Source organism: Bubalus kerabau, chromosome 12 (genome assembly GCF_029407905.1).
Source record: "Bubalus kerabau isolate K-KA32 ecotype Philippines breed swamp buffalo chromosome 12, PCC_UOA_SB_1v2, whole genome shotgun sequence".
NCBI classification, from domain to species: Eukaryota; Metazoa; Chordata; class Mammalia; order Artiodactyla; family Bovidae; genus Bubalus; species Bubalus kerabau.
The window spans coordinates 51,320,147-51,344,412 of NC_073635.1; the positions used below are offsets into that span (position 1 = coordinate 51,320,147).

At 41.0% G+C, this 24,266-nt stretch overlaps 1 protein-coding gene across 12 annotated transcripts in view; it reads left to right on the top strand.

Annotated features, from left to right (window-relative positions):
• The window catches only part of LMO7 (LIM domain 7), a 220,969-nt gene that overhangs the window by 130,749 nt on the left and 65,954 nt on the right, over positions 1 to 24,266 (top strand). For all 12 annotated transcript variants that reach the window (XM_055542674.1, XM_055542681.1, XM_055542670.1 and 9 more), the window contains one exon: positions 23,300 to 23,330. In XM_055542674.1, the coding sequence (XP_055398649.1) occupies positions 23,300 to 23,330 (31 nt within the window). The remainder of the gene's footprint in view (positions 1 to 23,299; positions 23,331 to 24,266) is intronic.

A 24,266-nucleotide genomic window follows, 5' to 3' on the forward strand; every position in this document is an offset into this window, starting at 1 on the left:
GGAGCATTTCCTTTTAAATAACTAGTGGAATGAGTTAGTTGCCATAATAGAAAACACTTGTTTTGAGACTGCTGACTATGTGAAAGGAGGGAAAGTACTGCTTTTGAGAGAGGGAGTGGAGGAGAGTGGAAAGAAAATAGCACCTGAATGCTTGGCTTAATGCCTTGCATAATCTTAAACCTCTTTATAAACAAGAGTCGTTGCCTGAGTTTACAGAATGGAATCTGAGAGGTTTGGTGCCTCATTCGAGGTCACATCCTTAGCACAAGTAGGAAACTTCATTAGGATTCAAACCCAGAATTGTAATAATTCTACCTCTAAATGTTGGAGAAGGAAATGGCAACCCACTCCAGTATTCTTGCCTGGGAAATCCCATGAACAGAGGAGCCTGATGGGCTACAGTCCATGGGGTCACAAAGAGTCAGACGCGACTGAGCGACTAACACACACACCTCTAAATGTGTCCTAATGAAAGACAGAGGATGATCACACAAGGGAATTTTTAATGTGTAAATATGTATCTGTCAGACACAAGGTCTATTAAGTTGGTTGGGTAGGAAGGAAATTCAATGGATACAGAAGAATTTGTAATTTTTAGAAGATATGCGTGAAAAATTACCCAGACTTGATTGAGTTACAGTGCTTTAAACTGGTGCTTCTCAAATTTCAGTGTGCGTATAAAACACCTCAGAGTCAAATGCAGATTCTGATTCATTAGATTTGGACAGGGCTGGGATTCTGCATTTTTAGCAAACTCCCAGGCCATGCCAGTGAAGACCACACTCTGAGTAACAAGGATTTATGCAATGAATGTTAGTGATTGCATATTGGAGTGAGGGTTTAATAAAGATAGCAGGGTGTAAGATATAAGGCTTGAGTGTGGATCTGGAAGATACGAGAGGTGGGAGAAAGCTACAGGAAGGTTTGTTAATCCAAAGGCAGAGAGGAGTTCTAATCCATCATTTCAGAGAGCCTTTTAGATGCAAAAGAATGAGTAAAGTTAAGTAAGACATCTACTCTTGAGGCCTATACTTATTTGCGGGGAGAGGTTGGGGTTGTGAGGCATGAATTTCTAGTCTCAGTTCAGTTCAGTTGCTCAGTCGTGTCTGACTCTTTGCGACCCCATGAATCGCAGCACACCAGACCTCCCTGTCCATCACCAACTCCTGGAGTTCACTCAAACTCACGCCCATCGAGTCAGTGATGCCATCCAGCCATCTCATCCTCTGTCATCCCCTTCTCCTCCTGCCCCCAATCCCTCCCAGCATCAGAGTCTTTTCCAATGAGTCAACACTTCTCATGAGGTGGCCAAAGTACTGGAGTTTCAGCTTCAGCATCATTCCTTCCAAAGAACACCCAGGGCTGATCTCCTTCAGAATGGACTGGTTGGATCTCCTTGCAGTCCAAGGGACTCTCAGGAGTCTTCTCCAACACCACAGTTCAAAAGCATCAATTCTTCGGTGCTCAGCTTTCTTCACAGTCCAACTCTCACATCCATACATGACCACTGGAAAAACCATAGCCTTGACTAGACGGACCTTTGTTGGCAAAGTAATGTCTCTGCTTTTGAATATGCTATCTAGGTTGGTCATAACTTTCCTTCCAAGGAGTAAGCGTCTTTTAATTTCATGGCTGCAGTCACCATCTGCAGTGATTCTGGAGCCCCCAAAAATAAAGTCTGACACTGTTTCCACTGTTTCCCCATCTATTTGCCATGGAGTGATGGGACCAGATGCCATGATCTTCGTTTTCTGAATGTTGAGCTTTAAGCCAACTTTTTCACTCTCCTCTTTCACTTTCATCAAGAGGCTTTTGAGTTCCTCTTCACTTTCTGCCATAAGGGTGGTGTCATCTGCATATCTGAGGTTATTGATATTTCTCCCGGCAATCTTGATTCCGGCTTGTGCTTCTTCCAGCCCAGCGTTTCTCATGATGTACTCTGCATATAAGTTAAATAAGTCTAGGTTGGCTGATTGGAGGCAGGATGACAAGTCCATTGGGACTAGCTTGAGTGGTACTTCGAGTATTGCGGCTGGGAAAGTTTGAACTCTCTCTTAGTTGGATTATTAACAAAAGCTTGGTGCAGAAGGTTACGACGTCAGAAACAGAGATTTATTTATTTAATTAAAAATATGGGGCATGCCACTTGGTATGTGGGACCCTATTAATATTTCCCCAGTCAAGGATTGGATCCACACCCCCTGTGTTGGAATCGTGGAGTCTTAACCACTGGACCACCAGGGAAGTCCCAGAAGCAGAGATTTAGAAAGATGGGGTAATGAAGTAGAATGTAAGGTGGACTGACTGTGAACTGACCAGCATGGAGTTTGGGGGCGGTGTCAGGACATTGTTGCAGAACACCCATGAACTGCACAGTTTCCTGACATCTCTCCCAGCCTCCAAGCTAGTCAGTTCTCAGTCAGTTCATTTCATGTACTACACCATTACCCCATCTTTCTGAATCTCTGCTTCTGGGACTTTCCTGATAGTTCAGTGGTTATGGGTGTTTTGGGGCTTTCCGAGTGGCGCTAGTGGTAAAGAACCCACCTGCCAATGCAGGAGACTTAAGAGGCACAGGTTGGGTCAGGGAGATCCCATGGAGAAGGGCATGGCAACCCACTCCAGTATTCTTGCCTGGAGAATCCCATGGACAGAGGAGCCTGGTGGGCTGCAGTCCATAGGGTGACAAAGAGGCAGACATGACTGAAGCGACTTAGCATACATGGCTGCTTCATAAGGATGCCAACTGCTGAAAATAGTGAAAATGTAAATGAGGAGTAGATATTTGAAGTAGACGTGATGGGGTTGATTAGAGTGAAAGAAAAAGAAGGACCAGTTTTTGAGCTTGTGCAGCTATTAGCAGAAAGGCAGGCAGTTTGGGGACAAGAAGAAAATGAAGTTTTAACACATTGCATTGGGCGTGATAGTGGAGCATCCAAATGGAAATGTAGGAGTTGTTAATGCATTTAATCAGAGATTATGGTCTTTTTTCCTTATTTTAAACTTCAACAAGAAGAGGGAATTTTGTTTGAATTCCAAAATCTCTTTTCTGTAGGGCCTTCCAGAAATGTTAGGCTGATTTTTTGCCTTAGGAACTACTTTGGAGTAAGGACAGTGGGAATGTCATGCCCGCAAGATAAACATCATGGGCTTGGCCTCTGGACCCAGTTGTGTATTCAAATCAGTTTAGACAGTCGAGCATCACTGTGTGCTTGGGATAAATCGTAAATAACCCAGTTTGTGTGGTAGTCACAGTCTGGGCCAGTGTTGGCCACAACTAACTCCACTCACTTGTTCTGTAATTCTCCTACAACACGAGCAAAAGTTGTCCCTTTTCTATCTGTTCAATGTCTTTTAAATCTAAGCTCTGCATCTCTTATAAGCAACTCTTCCAGACAAAAATACCTGCAACCTCCTTAGAATAGATTGTTTCAGGCATACCGCATCCAAATTCGTATAACAAAATGTACTTATCTCCCTGTTTTTTCCCCCACCAATGCAAACCCTATTCCCAAACAGCAGCATTGGAAAACAAACCCACAGAGTCTGCAAAACATCTGATTCAGCTTGACAAGATTTTATAACCAAACTGCTTTCACTTCTCTTCATCAAGGTTGGAAAATTATCAGTACTTTAGGACAGGTTCAACACCAGGTAATTTGATTCAGTAAATGAATGGATAAATGAATGAGTTTAACTAGTATTATTGAGTTCTTACTATGGGCATGGCACTGTTCTAGGGATTCAGGATCTAGTTTTGTGGTTAAAAGGACAAAGTCTTGCCCACCTTAGGCATAAATTCTAATAGAGAGGACAGTAATAAATAGAAATATAAGGGTAACAGGAGATGTGATAAGATTATCAGACAAAATAAGTCAGGGCGTAGAGAGATCATGTTTGGAAGGTTCTCTTTGATATAGTATTTTAAGCATATTTTTAGATAAAATTCTACGTTTGGTAGATTTTAAATCTACTAATAAAACTAGCTGTTGGGATTAATGTGACATTCTATTAGACTCATAAACCGTTTTGGTAAGCTTATCTCCTGAAACACGTTCAGTGATTTGAAGCTTTAGTGTATTTCACAGTAAGGTGTCAGAAGGGAGGCGTATTGACCTCTGAAGGTTGGGGTGCTCTGTGTCTGTGCGCGTCAGGCCTCCCCTCCTCTGCATCTGCCCCCCATCTGACAGGCCGCTGGCTGGCACAGCTTGTGTCTTTGCATATAGATTTCACCCTCACAAATGAATTGATGGGTTAGTTTTTGTTCTTAAGGTTTTATATGGTTTTGAATTCAAAGTAGCTTGCTTTGATCAGAGGATTAAATGCTTCCATGCATGCATGTGTATTCAGTCGCACAGTCATGTCCAACCCTTTGTGAACATATGGACTGTAGAATGGCAGGCTCTTCTCTCCATGGGATTTCCCAGGCAAGAATACTGGAGTGGGTTGCCATGATTCCTCCAGGGGATCTTCCCAACCCAGGGATTGAACCTGCGCCTTGTGCATTGACAGATGGATTCTTTACCACTGAGCCACCAAGGAAGCCCCAAGACAGTGTTAACTATTGGCGTGGACAGAGGAACCTGGCAGGCTACAGTTCATGGGGTCTCAAAGAGTTCGACACAACTGAGTGACTCAATCATCACCATAGGCATAATGTACCAGCAGATCTCTAGACTTACTCATTTTTTATTACTGACATTTTTTATAACTGAGCTATCCTATACTCCAGTATAAAATAAAAAGTAAAAAAAATAACATTTAATTTCTCCTAGCTTTAACCTTTTCTTATTTCAGTGAGTTATTTTCTTTACTAAATTGATACTTTATCTATATTTTAGCCTATTATTCTACTTGAGAATTAGTAACTTGAATAAAATAAGAGATATACTTAAATTTTTAAGGACAACTACCTTCTTTTAATTAGCAGACCCCAATATGTTCACGTTATTTCACATTTAGAATAGAATTCACATTTAGAATTAGAATTTCACATTTAGAAATAAAGAAGGAAATTTACCAGTGGCAATTTGTCTGTGCAGCCACTTTCCACATTTTTTTAATCCATATTTTGTGCCTGTTTTCAACAAATTGGTCTGTGTTGATGTTTGCTGGTGGTGTGTTACAAGTCTAATATACATAGCTATTTTTATGGAAGCTATTTTGGTATTATAATTTTGTGTGTAGGATTTTCTAATAAGGTGGTTTTAGAGCCATGCTCTGGAGAAGGCAATGGCACCCCACTCCAGTACTCTTGCCTGGAAAATCCCATGGGCGGAGGAGCCTGGTAGGCTGTGGTCCACGGGGTCGCGAAGAGTCGAACTTGACTGAGCAACTTTACTTTCACTTTTCACTCTCATGCACTGGAGAAGGAAATGGCAACCCACTCCAGTGTTCTTGTCTGGAGAATCCCAGGGACGGGGGAGCCTGGTGGGCTGCCGTCTATGGGGTCGCACAGAGTCGGACACGACTGAAGTGACTTAGCAGCAGAGTCATGCTCATTTAATCTTTCACCAGATGTATTATTCCAATGTTACTTAATCCAGACCTCCTTGTTAACTGGGGAAAACAAATTAGAGATTAGGTGATTTAAAAAAAATAACATTTAGGCTACTTTCTCATCAATTACTTCTTTGAGTAATACAACAGAAATGTTGTATTCTTCTTCAGAGACATACAACAGAAATGCTTGCAACTATGAGGGAATTATAAGATGACTGTAACAAAGTTAACTTATTTTAACTTTCTGAATAGCATTCATTCCTTTAAAGTGGCTGCTGCTGCTGCTAAGTCACTTCAGTCATGTCCGACTTTGTGTGACCCCATAGACAGCAGCCCACCAGGCTCCCCTGTCCCTGGGATTCTCCAGGCAAGAACACTGGAGTGGGTTGCCATTTCCTTCTCCGATGCATGAAAGTGAAAAGTGAAAGGGAAGTCGCTCAGTCATGTCCGCCTCTTTGGGACCCCATGGACTGCTGCCCACCAGGCTCCTCCGTCCATGGGATTCTCCAGGCAAGAACACTGGAGTGGGGTGCCATCGCTTTAAAGTGGCAGTGGCTGACTTTTCAGAAAACTTACAGAAGAAATCACTCCTGTGCTTCTTGAAACATTCTGTTCTGTGGACATGATGTGTTTTTATGTTTGGTTGTTCTCTTCTGGATCCCATGAAATGTTTGTGCTCACGAAGTGTTAACTAGTGAACTCAGGGATCTTGCCTGTTCTTTAGACCCTTGGAGCAAGACATCCTAAGAGCCAAATTTAGTGAGCAGTGACAGCAGGAAATTGAATGCCTTTTCACGGTGCTCTCTTAAGCCCACCCAAGCCCAGTGAAGCACACTGAGGTTTTTCAGTCAGCACTTGAAAATCATTGGCAGTCGTTCCAGGATTTTCACTTAACTCTGAGTTTCTTTGTGCTTTTGTTTGTCTTTAATTCTAGTTGGGTGAGGCTAAAGGAATTATGTTTCCGTTCAACTTCCTTTTTCAGAGAAGTAGCTTAACTAGTTGAAGCTATAGTTTCAGGTAAGCTGTAGTTTTAACTTTGGTATATTTCTAGGGCCGTGACTCTCAATCACTCGCATGCGTCAGAATCACCTGGCCAGGACTCCTAACCCCGGAGTTGCTGATTCATTAGGTATGGAGTAGGGTTTGAGGACTTTTATTTCTAACAAGTTCTATGGTAATGTAGATACTGATGGTGTGGAGACTCTGCTTTGAGAATCTCTATCCTAGGGGATAAATCAATGGGAACCTTTCAAAGAGAAGATATTATTCTTAGCATTATTATCCTAAGAATATAGGATATTTTTACTTCATCTTATACAGATATTCAGCAAAATCCCCAGTATAGTTGACCTTTGAGCAGCATAAGCTCAAACTATGAGGGTCCATTTACATGTGGAGTTTTTTCACTAAATGCATACTACTACAGTACAGGATGCAGTAGTATTTTTGAAATGGTCATTATTCTCTGACTTACATAAATCTTGGGTATAAATCCAAGTCTTCCTCATGAAATTCTACTATATTACTATATTATTCTCTCCATCTAAATTAATAGCAATAGAATAAATTTACCATGTAACAAAAAGAATCTTTTAGTATACAATCAACAGATTTTCCAAAATGTAGATAATACAGATGAGCATGGGGAAAATATAAAATGTGATACCAGCCCTGGACAAAAAACATTTTTTCTTCAACCCACTCATACTGATTCCCACAACTACCTCTGGGTATATGCCCATTGTCTTAGAAACCCTCCGGGTCCATCAGAGAACTAGACACCATCAGCTTTATTCTAAATCAGCTGTCAGGCTCTTTACTAAATTAATAAATAGGCATCTCGATTTATTATTCCTTCTGGAGTACTTACATTTTAAGAGACTTGGCTTAACCTAAAAAAATTTTGTTAACCTAAAAAAATATATCATAAAAGGGAGACATAGGGAATGACTAGAAAAATATCAATTTTTGGAGCAACTTTTTCCATGCATCAAAACCAAAATGGCATAGATATACCTCAGAATGCAATTTCCGTACCATCCAAGTATTTTGCATACTAAAGGAAAGTAATATATAGTTATTGCATTTTAATATGGTAACTGCCACATTCATTTTGACACAGATTATAAAAAAGAGAGGTAGATAATAATTATAATACAAAGGAAAAATAAAATGATAAAATATAAGAAATAAATTATGAGTGATTAGAAAAATAAAATTAAATGAGGCTTGAAACATCCAATTCTGAGTATATAAAGAAATTTTATGTTGTAAAAAAAAAAAAACCAGGAAATTAACATGTGATACTTTGGCCACCTGATGCAAACAGCTGACTAATTTGAAAAGACCCTGATGCTGGGAAAGATTAAAGGCAGAAGGAAAAGGGGATGACAGAGGATAAGATGGTTGGATGGCATCACTGACGACTCAATGGACATGAGTTTGTGTAAACTCTGGGAGTTGGTGATGGACAGGGAGGCCTGGTGTGCTGCAGTCCATGGGGTCACAAAGAGTCTGACACGACTGAGCAACTGAACTGAACAGTACTATATGTTCAGTGTTGTTCAATGGTCAGCTGTATATGAATAATGTTTATGAAGGGAAAATAGTCCTCAAGGCCTTGAAGGCAGTGAGACAAATACACAAAGTATATTAATGACAGTAATAGATATAAGTGGATGAGTAATGGTATGGCTCTATATTTGTAGGAGCTATTGGATCTCTAAAGTGTTTCAGGGACATGGTATTATCCTATGGGAGTTTCCTGGAATTTGACATTTAAGAGCTAAATATGTGACAATTTCTGGGCATTTGAGGCTGAAGGAATAGAATATATTTAGCTCTGGAGTGAGGGTAAACTGGTCCTGTTGTGTTAGACTTGTTTGACTAAAGTCAGAACAGAATGCAATAGGAAATGACTGAAAGATGGAAATCGAGATGTAACTAAAATTAATTCAAGATAAAGCCTGGAGAGCCCTAGGATTTAGTGGGAATGAGAGGGAGTAAATGTTGTGGTCAAAAATGGCCCCTTAGATAGGATTCTAGGTGATGGTAGGGTAGATTTTTAGAAGAGGCTGAAGATTAGTCTTTTCTTCCTAGTGGTATTTTAGTGCCTGTATTTTAAGTACTTAGCCAGAGATGAACAGAATTCTGTTTCTGAATTCATGAAGTTCACGATCCGTGAAGATCACAGTCTTGTGGGAGAGACTGGGAAGAGAATTTAATGGAGTGCTTTAAGAGCTTCCCTGGTGGTTCAGATGGTAAAGTATCTGCCTTCAATGCAGGAGGCCTGGTTCGATCCCTTGGTTGGGAAGATCCCCTGGAAAAGAGACTGGCTACCCACTCCAGTATTCTTGATTGGAGAATTCCCTGGACAGAGGAGCCTGGTGGGCTACAGTCCATGGGGCCGCATAGAATCAAACTTGACTCATCGACTACCACTTTTACTTTGAGCTTCCCTGGTAGCTCAGATGATAAAGAATCCACCTGCATTCTTGGGTAAAGAACTCGGGGTTTGATCCCTGGATCAGGAAGATCTCTTGGAGAAGAGAATGACAACCCCCATCCCTGCCCCACCCCCCACCCCTGTATTCTTGCCTGGAAAATGCCATGGACAGAGGAGACTAGCAGGCTATTGTCCATGGGGTTGCAAAGAGTTAGACCTGACTGAGCAACTGACACTTTTAAGAGCCATGGAAGTACCCACAGGCTCACATGAGAGAAGCCGCTAGAAGATAGGAAAGGTTCTGAGGCTGGTGACACTTGAGTTTAATCTGAAAGAATGAACAGTTCAAAAATGGAGAACAGTCAAGGGCCTTCCAGGTAGTGAAAACCTCCTATTATTTCTTATGTGGAGGTGGGAAAGTTCACGGCTATTGAGAGAGTGCTAGGGTCGTTTTATAGATAGAGTGTTGGGCTTATGCAGGGGAAGGCCAATAAATGTGGTGGCTGAGAGAGGGCAGATGATGAATATGAATGCCATATTTTGAACTTTACTTGAGGAAATAAACCATAAGAAAAAAGAATTTCAAGATAGGAGACAGAGAGAGGATTCTGTTTTAAGAGGGTTTTTCGGGAATCTCTGGGGAGGAGGAGGAGCGGTGGGTGAAGACCAAAGAGACATACACCTGAGTGAGAAAAGATGAATTCCAGGGGGGTTCCCTCCTAGCTCAGTCGGTAAAGAGTCTGCCTGAAATGCAGGAGACCTGGGTCCGATCCCTGGGTTGGGAAGATCTCCTACAGAAGGAAATGGCAACCGACTCCAGTATTCTTGCCTGGAGAATCCCATGGATAGAGGAGCTTGGCAGGCTGCGTCCATGGGGTCTCAAGAGTCAGACACGACTTAGCGACTCAACTACCACGGAGAGGTTTAGGAGCTAGAATTGATAGGATTTAGTTGGTGGGGAAGTGAGAGTTTGAGGGAGATGTTGTTTGGCTTAGGTCTTAGATTTCTGGCTCTGAAATTTGGTACCCTTCATCAGTGCAGAGCATGTGAAAGGATGAATAGGCTTGGGGATTAGATGATGCATGCACTCAAAAAGACATTAAATTTAAATTCTGGGCTGAGATAATGCCAGTGAGAGTATAAAGGGCATATCTGAGAAAAGTTGCCTGGGAAGTATTATTTGAATTTGGTTCAGACTAAATGTAGTGGAAGGCAGAGAGAACAAGAAAAAACTCATTAGATTCATTAATCTTGGAAGTTTCGAAAGGTATTCACAAATAAAGTGGGAAAATTGAAACTGATTGTAAGAAATGTGAACTGCTCTGAAGGACATCAGGATTGAATGTGTATCGAACTTGAAAGTTAATTGAAGAAGGCAGGGTTATATTAATCTGAATCTGGAAGTAATTATAGTATTCCTTTGAAGCATGTCCGTTCTTTCTCGATGACTCATACAGAGTGATTGGTGATAGTTTGATAATCTGAAATTTGAAGTGTTGTATGGAAGACTAAGAAAGAAATGGCACATCAATGGAAGGTGTAAATGGAAAATTTAAAATAATGCACGGTATTAACTCTCTAATGAAAGGCAGCTTTATACAAATTGCAAGGAAGATAAATCATAATATGTTTTCAAATTAATATTTTATCTTTCTCAGACAATTAGTCCATTCCTCATACTTCATTTACATCTACCAGTGAGATAGATTGGTTTTGGTTTCAGCTAATTTAAGGCCCATGGAACCTTAAGTATACTTTATGAAGAGGAATTCATTAAATTCTTAGATCCTCTGAAACTGTGGATCTGTGGAACTGTGGTTCTCAACTGTGGGCAGTTTTGCTTCCTCTCTCCCTCCCTGCGGGGAATATTTGGTAACATCTTAGACATTTCCGATTGTACTGACTAGGGTAAGGGGAGGTATCTAGTGAATAAAGCCAAAAATGTTGTTTAACATCCTACAATGCCCAGGATAATCCCCCACAAAGAAGAATTGTAAGGTTCAAAAGGGTTATATTGTCAAGAAACTCTGTTTTAAATTTATGTTGCCCCTATGAACCTTTGGGTTAAATAAAATTGTGAGAAATTTAGTGATTTTTTAAAAACACTAAGATAAAAGAGGCTTATCTAGGACAGGCAAAATTTAGTTCAAAAGTGATTTATGGTACGGAGAGGGAAGTGGGAGGGTGGTTCAGGATGGGGAACACGTGTACACCCATGGTGGATTCATGTTGCTGTATGGCAAAACCAATACAATATTGTAAAGTAATTCAGTTCAGTTCAGTCGCTCAGTTGTGTCTGACTCTTTGCGACCCCATGAATCGCAGCACGCCAGGCCTCCCTGTCCATCACCAACTCCCGGAGTTCACCCAAACTCACGTCCATCAAGTCAGTGATGCCATCCAGCCATCTCATCCTCTGTCGTCCCCTTCTCCTCCTGCCCCCTATCCCTCCCAGAATCAGAGTCTTTTCCAATGAGTCAACTCTTCCCAGGAGGTGGCCAAAGTACTGGAGTTTCAGCTTTAGCATCATTCCTTCCAAAGAAATCCCAGGGCTGATCTCCTTTAGAATGGACTGGTTGGATGTAAAGTAATTAGCCTCCAATTAAAATAAATAAATTTATATTAAAAAAAATGATTTATGATGAACTTGGGCTAGAGATTTTTTTGAGGAGGGGCATGGTACTGATTTTTCCCATGGTGGAAGTTAAAATTTTGAAACATGTCTCACCTATAGGCAAGGGAGAATAATGTACATACAAGCAACATGGAGACTTTTGAATGTGTAGTTGAATCAGTAGTTTGGAATACACTTCCTTGACAATGTGTTTTTGTATTATATGCATATAGCACGTTTAATATAAACTACAGCTAAGGAATTGGTGTAATGATGTAATAACTTACTAATAAGAATTTACACCTTATGCTTTCAAGTTCATCAGAAAGAAAATAAGTATTTGCATGTTAAGCACTTTAAATATATTTTGTTTAATTTTCACAAATTCGAAGGTAGATACAGTTCTCTTTTTTGCTTTTTTTTTAGGTCAGAAAATATACCTCAGGAAAGTAACCAAAATGTTTTCCCATTTAATCTTGTTTATGTTTGATTTATAATCTTTTTATTTATATTTGATGGATACTTGCCTTATAGAAACCATACTCATAAAGGCTTAGCTGTGGTAAGAACAGGTAATCTCTGCCTTGCATTTCTCTGAGAATTATTGTGATATATTTCATTAACTTAGAAGAATTTCAGAAAATGCTTTGACAGTTTTCTATCTGCAGAATCCCATAATGGGTTGTATGTTCAAGATAGTACAATACCCATCTAGATTTTGTCAGAAAAACTGGGGAGCTTTTGCCATTGTCTTTGAGGGACAGATTTAGGCAAGAAAGTGTTACTGCAATAGATAGATTTTGAGCCAACACTTGGAGAGAATATTGAGAGACATTTATATTTCAGGGTATTACAGAGAGACTTATTTTTTAGGATTAAGAAAGAAGTAAGCTATTAAAAATATATTAAGGTAGAGAGGGTGACTATACTAATGCTAAGTCAGGGATCTTAGTTCACGGCTCTCAGTCTATGAAAACTATGGATCACATCACGTCTTGAATAGCTTTGTGACTTTAGGAAAGTCTTTAAGCCTTTGGAGTCCCAGTTTTCTGCTCTGTAAATCATCAGAGTATTGTGTGGATTAAAGGAGCTAATGCAGTATTGTCAACATAATGATTAATATAAAGTGCTTAATAAGGCAATTATTATTAATATACATGATATAATTAAGCATGAAGTGGAGTTAAACAGAACACAATTGGGAAATACTTCATTAATATCAGAGTCCCTTAAGATTTGTGCCAAAAAATGTGACAAAGTAAATTTTTCTTAGTGTAAGTAAAATGGATCTCTTGTTAGAGGACTTACCAGAACTTCAATTTTCTATTACGTACATTTAAGAAGAAAATATGCAACACTTGGCAAAAAGTTTTGACCTTATGCTCCATTCAATCTGGCAGTTTCTCCTGCTTCATGGTACACAGTTTGAGAAATACTGACTTGAAAAGTTCCTCACTTGGCACATTATTGTTCCAGTATAGAAGATTTATAACAATAGTGAACTTTTCTTATTGGCTCTACTGAGCATGAACTTAAAAGTCTGCAAGGGTACCTGAGCCATGTAGCTCAGTATTCTCTTAAATTGTCTTGTTAGAAACACTAGTGGTTTTGATGAGATTTTTGTTGATGTTAATACTTCATTCTTTTTCTTCCTTTGGAAAGAAATAATTAATAATTTAGTAATTGTATATATGTGTGTAAGATATTATAAGGGTTAATAAAATAACATAGCAGTAATTCCCTAACACTCATCCTCATTTCCCTCTCAATAACATTTTGGACTATTCCCTCTGTCTGTCTCTCCTTCCCTCTGGCGTTAGCTACCATCATATTGGCTAGTCCTTCTCTTTGCTTTGCTGGTTTCTCCTCTACTTCTAGCCCTTATGCATTGGGTTTCTCAGATCTCAATCAATCCTAGACGTCTTGTCTAGCTATACTTGTCTCATTGTAGCTTTATGACTTTACACTTTATACTGACAAGTCCCCAGATTATATTAATATCTCCAACTTAGATTTCTAGCTTCAACATCCTCCTTGTATGTCTAATTACCAGTTGCTTCACATTTCTGTTTTGTCTGTTATGTGTCTCAGACCTCCCATGTCTAAAAACCAAACCCACTGTTTCCATTACTGCTGCTACCTGGCATTGTTATCTATCTAGGTACCCTATCTAGGTACTGATACCCAGCTCTAGCCTATGCTAACCTGCCATTGTTACCTATCTAGGTACCGTATCTAGGTACTGATACCCAGCTCTAGCCTATGCTAACCTGCCATTGTTACCTATCTAGGTACCCTATCTAGGTACTGATACCCAGCTCTAGCCTATGCTAACCTGCCATTGTTACCTATCTAGGTACCCTATCTAGGTACTGATACCCAGCTCTAGCCTCTGCTAACCTGCCATTGTTACCTATCTAGGTACCCTATCTAGGTACTGATACCCAGCTCTAGCCTCTGCTAACCTGCCATTGTTACCTATCTAGGTACCCTATCTAGGTACTGATACCCAGCTCTAGCCTCTGGTATAATTGATAAGTATCAGTATTGATATATATTTTGTATACTTGAATGCATTTGATATAATTATTTGATAAAATTGAAGGTCATAACTCCATTTAGTAAAAAGAGTGTGCATCATGGACACTAAATTCTGTATTCAGGAATTGTCTGTTTCTGGGTTACCATCTAACTGGAGATATGCATGTGTGAGTCTCAATTGTGAAATCAGTTTTATATAATAGCAAACATATTCCACAGAAGTAGAAATGAAGATTTGCAGCACTGTTCGGTTTCATTTTCTAAGGAGGACTGTGTGCCAGTGTCTTCGAATGCATGTTTTTTTCTTTTTCCCCCTTTCTCTTTAAGTGAAACTTAGCTATTCTTAGTAGCGTGTGGGAGGGGTATGAAATTTAATAACAAATTATTTTTAACGAGCTGGTACTTACTCATTTGTCATGTTTGGAATAAGCGTTACAGTTGCTAGGGCAAAAACTGTTGGATTTCCAAGAGTTTTTTCTCACATAGGCAAGTACAGAAATCATCAAGTTTACCTATTTGTGCTCACTAATTATCTCCAGATTTGGTGTTATTTTCCCAGGTGCCATTTTTACAGTTGCCACAGCCAGGTAGAGCTCATTCTGTAGCCATGGCCGATGAAAAGCTATGAGTGTGCATCACATTACTGGAAGATTGTCAAATGGAATACAGTTTCAGTTTTAGGGATGAAGGTGGGAGGAAAGGAACAGTTTCAACTTCACTTTTAAAAATGCAGCTTACTTTCTGAGAGAAGGAAAGAATACAGTATTTTGAGAATTCATCTTTAACTTTTGTCCACACATCTCTTCCTCCTTGTATTTGCCAGTCACGAGAGAAAGATTTTATGGGATGCAGTGGATGAGCTCCCATGAATAAAAATGTCTGTTCATAGGAAAAGGAGCCATTACCTGGTACATTCCTAAAAGCCTTCATTTGGAATAAAAACAGGCTCTTCCCTCAGATACAGCTGTGTTAGAACTTACTCTTTGCGACCCCATGGACTGTGGCCCACCAGGCTTCTCTGTCCATGGAATTCTCCAGGTAGGAATAATGGACTGGGTTGTTATTTCCTTCTCCAGGGGATATTCCCGACCCAGGGATTGAACCCAGGTCTCCCTCATTGCAGGCAGATTCTTTACCATCTAAGCCACCTGGGAAGCCCATTTTCTCACTATGCTTCTTCAAATTTCACTCAGTATTCTGAACAACCCGAAGAATTCCTCCTTTCCCCTCCATTTGGAGGCAGCCTCTCTTGTTATAGAAAACGATGCCACCGCGATTATGAGAAGAGCATCTGCTTTGAATGCTCTCAGCCATCTCTCCCAGCCACACACATGCCTGCTCCCTCACCGCACACATATCTGACAGATTGAAAGCAGATACAACCCATACACTTTCTCTACTGGTGACCACTTAGGAAATCATGATTCAGGGCCTCATTTCTTGCCATTTTTAAAAACGTTGTGAACAGGTGGCCAGACTTCATAAGCAACAGCTGGAGGGCATGGATAACTCGGTGGCTTGGAGGAGGACCAAGTATCGTGTGAGCCCAGCTTCTCTCATGTCAGCCCCGTTTCCCCAGTGGCATACCAGGTCAGCTGGTGCCGCCCAGGGCAGGGCAGGGCAGGGCAGGGCAGGGCTAGCGCTGACTCTAAGGGTTGGGTCCACACCCTACTCTGGGAAGTGGCCTCAGGAAGTGGATGCCTGGGGGCATAATCACCCCAGTGAGTTGCATTTGTTCTGAGGAACAAAGGTAGAGGCTTATCTGGGGCCTAGAAAAGGGGATCATCGGGACTGTAGGATTAGGGAGAGAAAGAGGGGGGAGTGTGTGTGGCCGGGAGGAGACCGGGTCGGGTAGGAAATTATGCATGTGTCTCCTGTTGAATCCTTGTAGTCAGAGAAGCTGGAGGTAGTGGGAGGTGGTACTACACTGCTCATCTCTCCTGTCAGGATGTAGGGAAGTCTTCTCGCATCGTACCAGAAGCAAAGATCTTCTATCAGAAATTGCAGCACGAGGTTTCAATCACATGCTTCCGTGTGTGATGGTTCAGTAAGACAGCTGTGTTTGAGGTTGAGGTGGGCAGGGAGAGGGCTGGGATTTGAGAGGAGGGATGGTTTTGGGGCACAGAGAATTCAGTGCTTAGGGGGTTTTGAGATTGAGATTGGGGCAGAACATGAGAAGAGTGAGCCTGGCAGTGCTACCAGTGAGAAGTTAGTACCTTGAAGAAAAGATGTATCAAAATATGGAGGACGAACATAAAAAGAGAGTGGGATTTGGTTGTAAGCTCTGTGAAGCTTTATCTCATTGGGGGTGACAGTTTCTTCCAACTCTTTGTCCTTGATCTGCTGGACTGGCTCTGTGAGTGGCTTTAGGTGACTTTTTGTTGTTGTTTAATTGCTCAGTTGTGTCTGACTCTTTGCAACTCCATGGGCTGTAGCCCACTTCTCTGTCCATGGGATTTCCCAGGCAAGAATACTGGAGTGGGTTACCATTTCCTTCTCCACGGGATCTTCCTGATCCAGGGATTGAACCAGTGTCTCCTGTATTGCAGGTGGATTCTATACCACTGAGTCACCAAGGAAGCTTAGGTGACTTATATGTGAACATTTGAATGCTGGGCGGCTCTCAGCCAGGCCTGTGGTTGACCCCCGCCAGGGTACAGCCATGAGTCAGGTATGGTCCTAGCTCTCTGCAGTCCCACAGGAGAGATGCCTGGAGAGGCTGAGGTGGGTGCATGCTTGGGGGCTTGTTAGGGAAACAGAACGTATTGGAAATATTTTTAATGCAGCCCTAGAGTATAGCTGGCTGTACCAAATTATAATAAAAGGAGAATCTCACCTTTTAACACTCTGTCCCCAAACTTTGGTATCAAATATGAGGGAGATAGATTTTGGCCACATACACACATTTTTTCCCCCTCAGATTTTTGACCTTTTGGAAAATGGAAGGGTGTTGGCCTGGGCAGTCCCTGGTAGATAGAGGGCGGGTGAGGAGGGCTGGCTTGGGGCCAGCGTGGATGTTTGGCCAACAGCAGTAATACCACGCTAGTTTGCCTTGCTCTTTATTTGACCTTATACTTGAAATACTTTCATGTTCACAGCTTTCAGAGAAACAGGGAAAGGAAAGCAGATCATGAAAGAGTGTCTTGAATTGTGCTTCACAGAAATGTCTCTTCTAGGGGGAAACGTGTGGGGAACGTGCCTGTCCCCCAGTCACTTCCCCCCACCACACTGTGGGGTTGAGATGGATGACTGGAGGGTAGGCTTGAATTGTTTCCTTTCCTTGATCTGCTCGGGTTAAATACTTTCCAGATGCCTCTTTTCAGCCCAGTGAGACGGGTGTGTGGTTTCCAGGTGAGGCTATGGAGACGCAGTGTTAAATACCTTGACCGCATTCTCACAGCTCCTACAAGTGGAGCCAGAAATCACACCCAGGAGGTCTGGCCCCAGAGCCTGCCCTCCTAGGTGAGCTGCCTGGCCTGGGGTCTCCTGATGGGAGCCAGAGCATCCATGTGAATTTTATTTCCCTGGTCTTTTCCTTAGATATGGTACTTCTTCCTTTTTTAAAAAATATTAATTTTTGGCTGTGCTGGGTCTTTGTTGCTGTGCATGGGCTTTTCTCCAGTTGTGGCGCATGGGGACCATGCTCTCATTGCAGTGAGCAGGCTTCTCATTGCAGTGGTTTCTCTTGTTGCAGCACATGGGTTCTAGGGCACACAGGCTTCAGTAGCTGTCCCATGAGGGCTCAATAGGTATGGCACACAGGCTTAGTTGGTCCATGCATATGGGATCTTCCCAGATATGGGATCGAACCCGTGTCCCCTGCATTGGCAGGCGGACTCTTTACCACTGAGCCACCAGGGAAGCCCCAGATACGGTACTTCTTGAATGATGATTTGTACTAGTATTTTAAAATAGCCTTGAATAAAGAAAAGATCAGACCTAGAGCTTCCTAGTTCTATGTTTACCTTGAAACTGTTAGGATAAGGTGGTTACTGATGGATCTTGTTCATAGATGGGCATTCTTGAGCTTTTGTGACTCTTTTCTTCCTGGCCTCTGGCAGAAAGTTCAGAGCTCTGTGATTAGCACATGTCTTCTGGTCATTTGCTGGGTAGTGAGGCAAAGCTGTTCCATTAACAGAGTGGAAGATGATATCTATGTTGCTGCTGCTGCTAAGTCACTTCAGTCGTGTCTGACTCTGTGCGACCCCATAGACGGCAGCCCACCAGGCTCCCCCGTCCCTGGGATTCTCCAGGCAAGAACACTGGAGTGGGTTGCCATTTCCTTCTCCAGTGCATGAAAGTGAAAAGTGAAAGTGAAGTTGCTCAGTCGTGTCTGACTCTTAGCGACCCAATGGACTGTAGCCTACCAGGCTCCTCTGTCCATGGGATTTTCCAGGCAAGAGTACTGGATATCTGTGTTATACTTGGCCATTTCTTGAGTATTAAACACAATATTTAAATTAGTATATAATACACAGAGAAGTATTCAACATAGTAATTTTTCAAACTATTAATGTTTCATCTCTGTCCCTTTTTATGATAAATTTGGGTGTCAGGGAAGGTTTAGGTTCTTTGGCCTTTGTCTTTCAGGACTTTGCTGGGAAGCTTTTATATCACAGAGATTAGCACTTAATCTCTGCACTTTGCAGCTCCTCTTTGTTTTTGAATCTGTGCCTTTTTAAGGTTATTGAGCTATGATTATAAATAATTCCTTTTATTGAAGTTTTAAAGAAAGTAGCTTTACAAAGAAGCACAGTTATGAACATCAGGGCAATTGGAATCAAAATTGGGTGTTGTAAGTAAGCTAATGCAATTTAACTGTTAACATCACATAGGAATTTTCCTGAGCTTTTATCATTTCAGGCTTTCTCTTGCTAACTTACATTTCTGTAAGCTAAAAAGATATGTTCAGATTAGTGCTGCTGAGCATCTGTGTGCCATGCACCGTGTTAGACATTTTTAATAAAAATATTTTAATGTCCTTGTCAGGTGGTAGACCCTGTCTTAAGACACTTGGGGTATGGTGATAAATAAAATCACAAAAATTCCTTTTGAATGATAAAGAGACAAATAATAAATGAATGCATGCAGTTGATGGTTATAATACAAAAATAAAGCAGGGATGAGAGATGGGGAATGTCAGGCAGGCTGATTGCAACTTAAATGTTGTGGTCCAGCATGGCTTCATTAGGAAGCCTTTGTGGGTAACTTGGTAAGTAAGATGATCCCTGCCCTCAGACAGTTTACAGTCTGGTGATAACTGATGTTCAGTGAGCACTTAGCATATGGCCAGGGACTCTGCTAAGTACCTGGGTACTTTTCTGATGATTTCCTGAAATACTGGCCATTATTTCCAGATTCTCCAGAAGGAAACTGAAGCATCCAGAGTTAAATTGCCAAGATGAACATAGCTCTTGGGACCTACATCTGACCCAAAGACCATCCTCCTTTTTTTTTTTTTTTTAATTGGAATATAATTGCTTCACATTGCTTTGTTACTTTGTGCTATGAAAGTAACACAATGTGTTCACTTCAATGAAACGAATCAGCTGGTTGTACACATATATCAGCTCCCTCTTGGACCTCCCTCCTGCCCCCTCATCCATCTTGCCCCGTAGGTCATCACAGGGCACTGAGCTGAGCTCCCTGTGCCTTACAGCGGGATCCCACTAGCTCCATGGTAGTGTATATATGTCACTCATAATCTCCCAATCTGTCCCACTCTCCCTTCCCACCCTGTGTCTACGTGTCTGTTCTCTATGTCTTCATCTCTAACCCTGCCCTGCAAATAGGTCATCTGTACCATGCTTCTAGATTCCACACATATGCATTCATATACGACATTTTTCTCTTTCTGACTTACTTCACTCTGTATGACAGACGTGCCAGCAGTTGAAATATGTTATAAGGGATTAGTCTACTTGTAGATCGGATTTGTCTAATTTTTGGTTCTGTTGGGCTGGCCAGCATCTTGGATGGTGCATGGAGAGGCTGATACCATGAGCTTCCCCTCAGCTCTCACGTGTGTTCTCTTTGAAAGGCTTTGGGGTTGTGCCCTGTGGCCACAGCAGGCAAAAGGAGCTGCCTAGTTTTCGACTTCCAAGCAGTGGGATGTGTTTGTTGAGTATCAGAAGCTGGCCTCTATTGACTCCTGCAAATCATTGACTACTTGAATTCCTGGCATTACATTTCAATGATAGAACAGCAATTTGGCCGGCCTGTGTGTCACTGTGTTCAAGAGCATGTTATAAATGCTCATGTTCGGAAAGGAATGTGAAATGAGGGAAAGGTTATAGTGCCAAGGTCATGGTTTATTGTGAGTGTTTATTCCCAAATAGGCCATACCCTGTGTTTACAATTATTGCTTTATCATAAAGAAAAGCCAATGAGTGTGTTGGATTAGAAAGCTTCAGAGGAGGCTGTGTGGAAAGGAGGTCAGGGGTTCAAGAGAGCTCTGTTGCTCCTTCTGCCCTCAGGGTGCTTATGAGAAAAGTGGGATGCTTTGCATTGAATGTTAATAGTGCGGTGGTTTTCAACCTAGTATATGCTTTGTGTTGAGTATTAATGGTTCTTTGTGCTTTGATTAATGTCTGAGGTGTGTATGTTGGCCATTAATATAAAAGGAGGCTATATATTTTATACCTTTGTTATTTTTTATTATTGGTTTCTAGTGATTTTTTCCCCCCTACTTCTTTGAAAATGTTGATTTTTTTTTTTACACAATAATTTTCTTTTTACTCAAGAGATAAGCCCTGGTTTAAGTACCTGGGCTGTGAAATTTATTTGCTTTTTTGAAATATGTATCTATTTCTATATGTGTATTTTGAGCGTACAGTTCACAAACTTTAGAGATGGAATGCACATAGGTAGGCAGTGCATTCAAAATATAAGAACTAGATCAAACAAATCAAAATATAAGAAATAATTGGCTCCCAGAAGCGCATCACCTTTTCCCAGTCATTTCCATCCTCCCTACCAGAGTGAACACTATCTTGAATCTTAAGATCTTGTCTTTGTTTTCCCTGTTTCTGTACTTGACATGGATGGATAATACAGCCTGTGCTCTGCCTGGCTTCATTTGATTCCCAGTGTTGGTGACATTGAACCATATGACCGCAGGTTGTTTGTTCTCATAGCTACAGAATATTTCATTGTGTGAATATCCCATAATCAATCCATCCGGCTCTTAAAGATGTTCAGTGTAGCTCCAGCTCATTCTATTATGAATGGTGCTTCTACAGAGGTTCTCATATGTGACTTTTGCTGAATATCTTTAAGTATTTCTGTTGGGTATATACTGAGGAGTGGAATTACTAGATCATAGAATATGCATATATATTCAGCTTAAATAGATGCTACCAAGTGTATTCAAGTATTTGTACCAATTTACGTTTCCACAGTAGGGTGAGAGCTCATGAGTTTTATTTTTGTCATGCTGTTCTGGTGGTAGATGGGAGTTGCCTGCTGTTCTTAGGTTCACTTCAGTTCATGTTTGTTGTATGGGAAGGAATGGTCGTAGCTGTCTTCATGGATTCTTTGAAAGCTAAGTTAAATATTTGTCTCTACTTATGAGCTCTTTCTCTTCCTCTTTGTTTCCCTGTGTCTATATGTTATGTATGTATGTTTTCTATGTCTTACACATGCATTGTGTGTGTGTATATGCTCAGTCCTTCAGTTATGTCCAACTCTTTGCAACCCCATGGACTGCAGCCCCCCAGGTTCTTCTCTCCATGAGATTTTCTGGGCAAGAATACTAGAGTGGGTTGCCATTTCCTCCTCCAGCAGATCTTCCCAACCCAGGGATTGAGCCCACATTTCCATGTCACCTGCATTGCAGGCAGAATCTTTACCTCTGAGACACCAAGAAAGCCAGTGTGTGTGTGTGTATATATATATATATATGTTTTTTTTTTCTTGTAAGTATACTACTATGAGGAGAAGGCAATGGCACCCCACTCCAGTACTTTTGCCTGGAAAATCCCATGGAAGTAGGAGCCTGGTAGGCTGTAGTCCATGGGGTCGCTAGAGTCGGACACGACTGAGTGACTTCATTTTCACTTTTCACTTGCATGCATTGGAGAAGGAAATGGCAACCCACTCCAGTGTTCTTGCCTGGAGAATCCCAGGGACAGGGAACCCTGGTGGGCTGCCGTCTATGGGGTCTCACAGAGTCGGACACGACTGACGCGACTTAGTAGCAGCAGCATACTACTATGGCTCTTAGACTGGAAAGCTACATTGAAGGGTATCTAGCTCAGGGTCTTGCATCTCTCCTGAACCAGCAATGATCCTGCTTAAGTCTCTGGAAAGCACCAGTAGTTTAGAGTGGCCCGTTTGTTAATGAACTCACGTGTATTTGTCTTCCACACTGTGGTGACATCTGTTTCTTTAACTTTTCCCATAAATATTATGCTTTTTTATAGGGTTGGGGGGGGGACTCATGATGCTTATGAAAAGTGAAAGTGAAGTCACGCAGTCGTTTCCGACTCTTTGCGACCGCATGGACTGTAGCCCACCAGGCTTCTCCGTCCATGGGATTTTCCAGGCAAGAGTACTGGAGTGGGGTGCCATCACCTTCTCCAGGGGATCTTCCTGACCCAGGGATCAAACCTGGGTCTCCTGCATTGCAGGCAGACTCTTTACCCTCTGAGCCAGATGCTTATAATACAGGCAGTGATTTATGGCATTTAAAAAATTGCACTTTTTAGCATCTGCAGGGGTTTGGTCTCTGAGCAATTTTCTCTGGGGAACTTCAGTGAAGAATCACCATGCACAATGGAAAAGAAAACTCCGTGCAAAATTACTTTTGTTTTTTCCTATTTACATGTTTTGCCTTTCCTGATTGTTTTCTGCTGTGACCATATGTTGATGTCTTTCCCCTTTTGGTTGAATTTAAACATTGTTCACAATGAACATTTTAAAAATGCAAATAGTACATTTTATAAATCAAGCTGTAATAAATGAAATAAAAAAAGACAACCTTGCTTTTAATAGAAAACTGACTATTATATTTCGTGAAATAAATGAATATGGAAAAATCCTCTGATGGATAATACACCCTGTAAAGGTTCTGAACTTCCAGGTGATATTAATATTCATAGAACTTTATAATACAAATGAGTTTTTTTGGTTAATAATTAACAATTTCAGGTTCATAGATATTACTTAATGAATATTTTCTTTTTTCTTCTTTACAGGCAAGAAGAGACTGATAGGAGAGTGAAAAATGTAAGATACAAATTTAATGGAACATTATAAATGGTTTCTTACATGTTCTGTAATAAGGTAGCGAGAACTAAAAATATCTTATATATTCTCTATCCTTTTTCTAATGGAATTTTTGTTAGAAACAAATTCTAAAAATGCTTAAATATGGTTGAAACTTGTATTCTCTGACCTCATAGTATAAGAAGATGGGTTAAATTTAGGAAGTGAGTCCTTACATGTTAGTAATGTAGTAAAGGCAGATAAGGGCTTCCCAGGTGGCGCTGGTAGCAAAGAACTTGCCTGTGAAATCAGGAGATGCAAGAGATGTGGGTTTGGTTCCTGAGTCAGGAAGATCCACTGGAGGAGGGCATGGAGACCCACTCCAGTATTCTCGCCTAGAGAATCCTACGTAGAAAGGAGCCTGGCAGGCTATGGTCCATAGGGTTGCAAAGAGTTGGACATTACTGAAGTGACTTGGCATGCACGCAAAGGCAGATAAACAGGCTATAGGATTTTTAGGAGAGCAAGTCAGAAGCCACCAAAATCAGACTTTAAGAAAAAACACTAAATGTTTAAGAACTCTGAGGAATTAGCCAGTGTAGACATGTCTATAGTATGCTGCATATTAGAAGAATTTCTAAAAATGTGACAGCTTTATTTAAAAATGTGGAGCTGAGAATTATTGATTTTAAGTGTTTAGTCTGTAAGTTTGTTGGAAAATATTGTCTGAAAAGTTTAATTTATGTTTTCTTCCTGTGAATTTTTTCCTGCTTCATGTGTACTGGTAGAATGTACAAATACCTGTTGGGGGTCTAAAGCTTTTGCTGTGAGAATGTGCTCAGAGAAGAATAACATTTTTGATGACCCTTCTCCTTCATGTAATTTAAAAGGAAATCTACTTTTCAATGATAGATACATATGGTCTTTTATCTAGCGCTCACTTGCATCTGAGCTTGC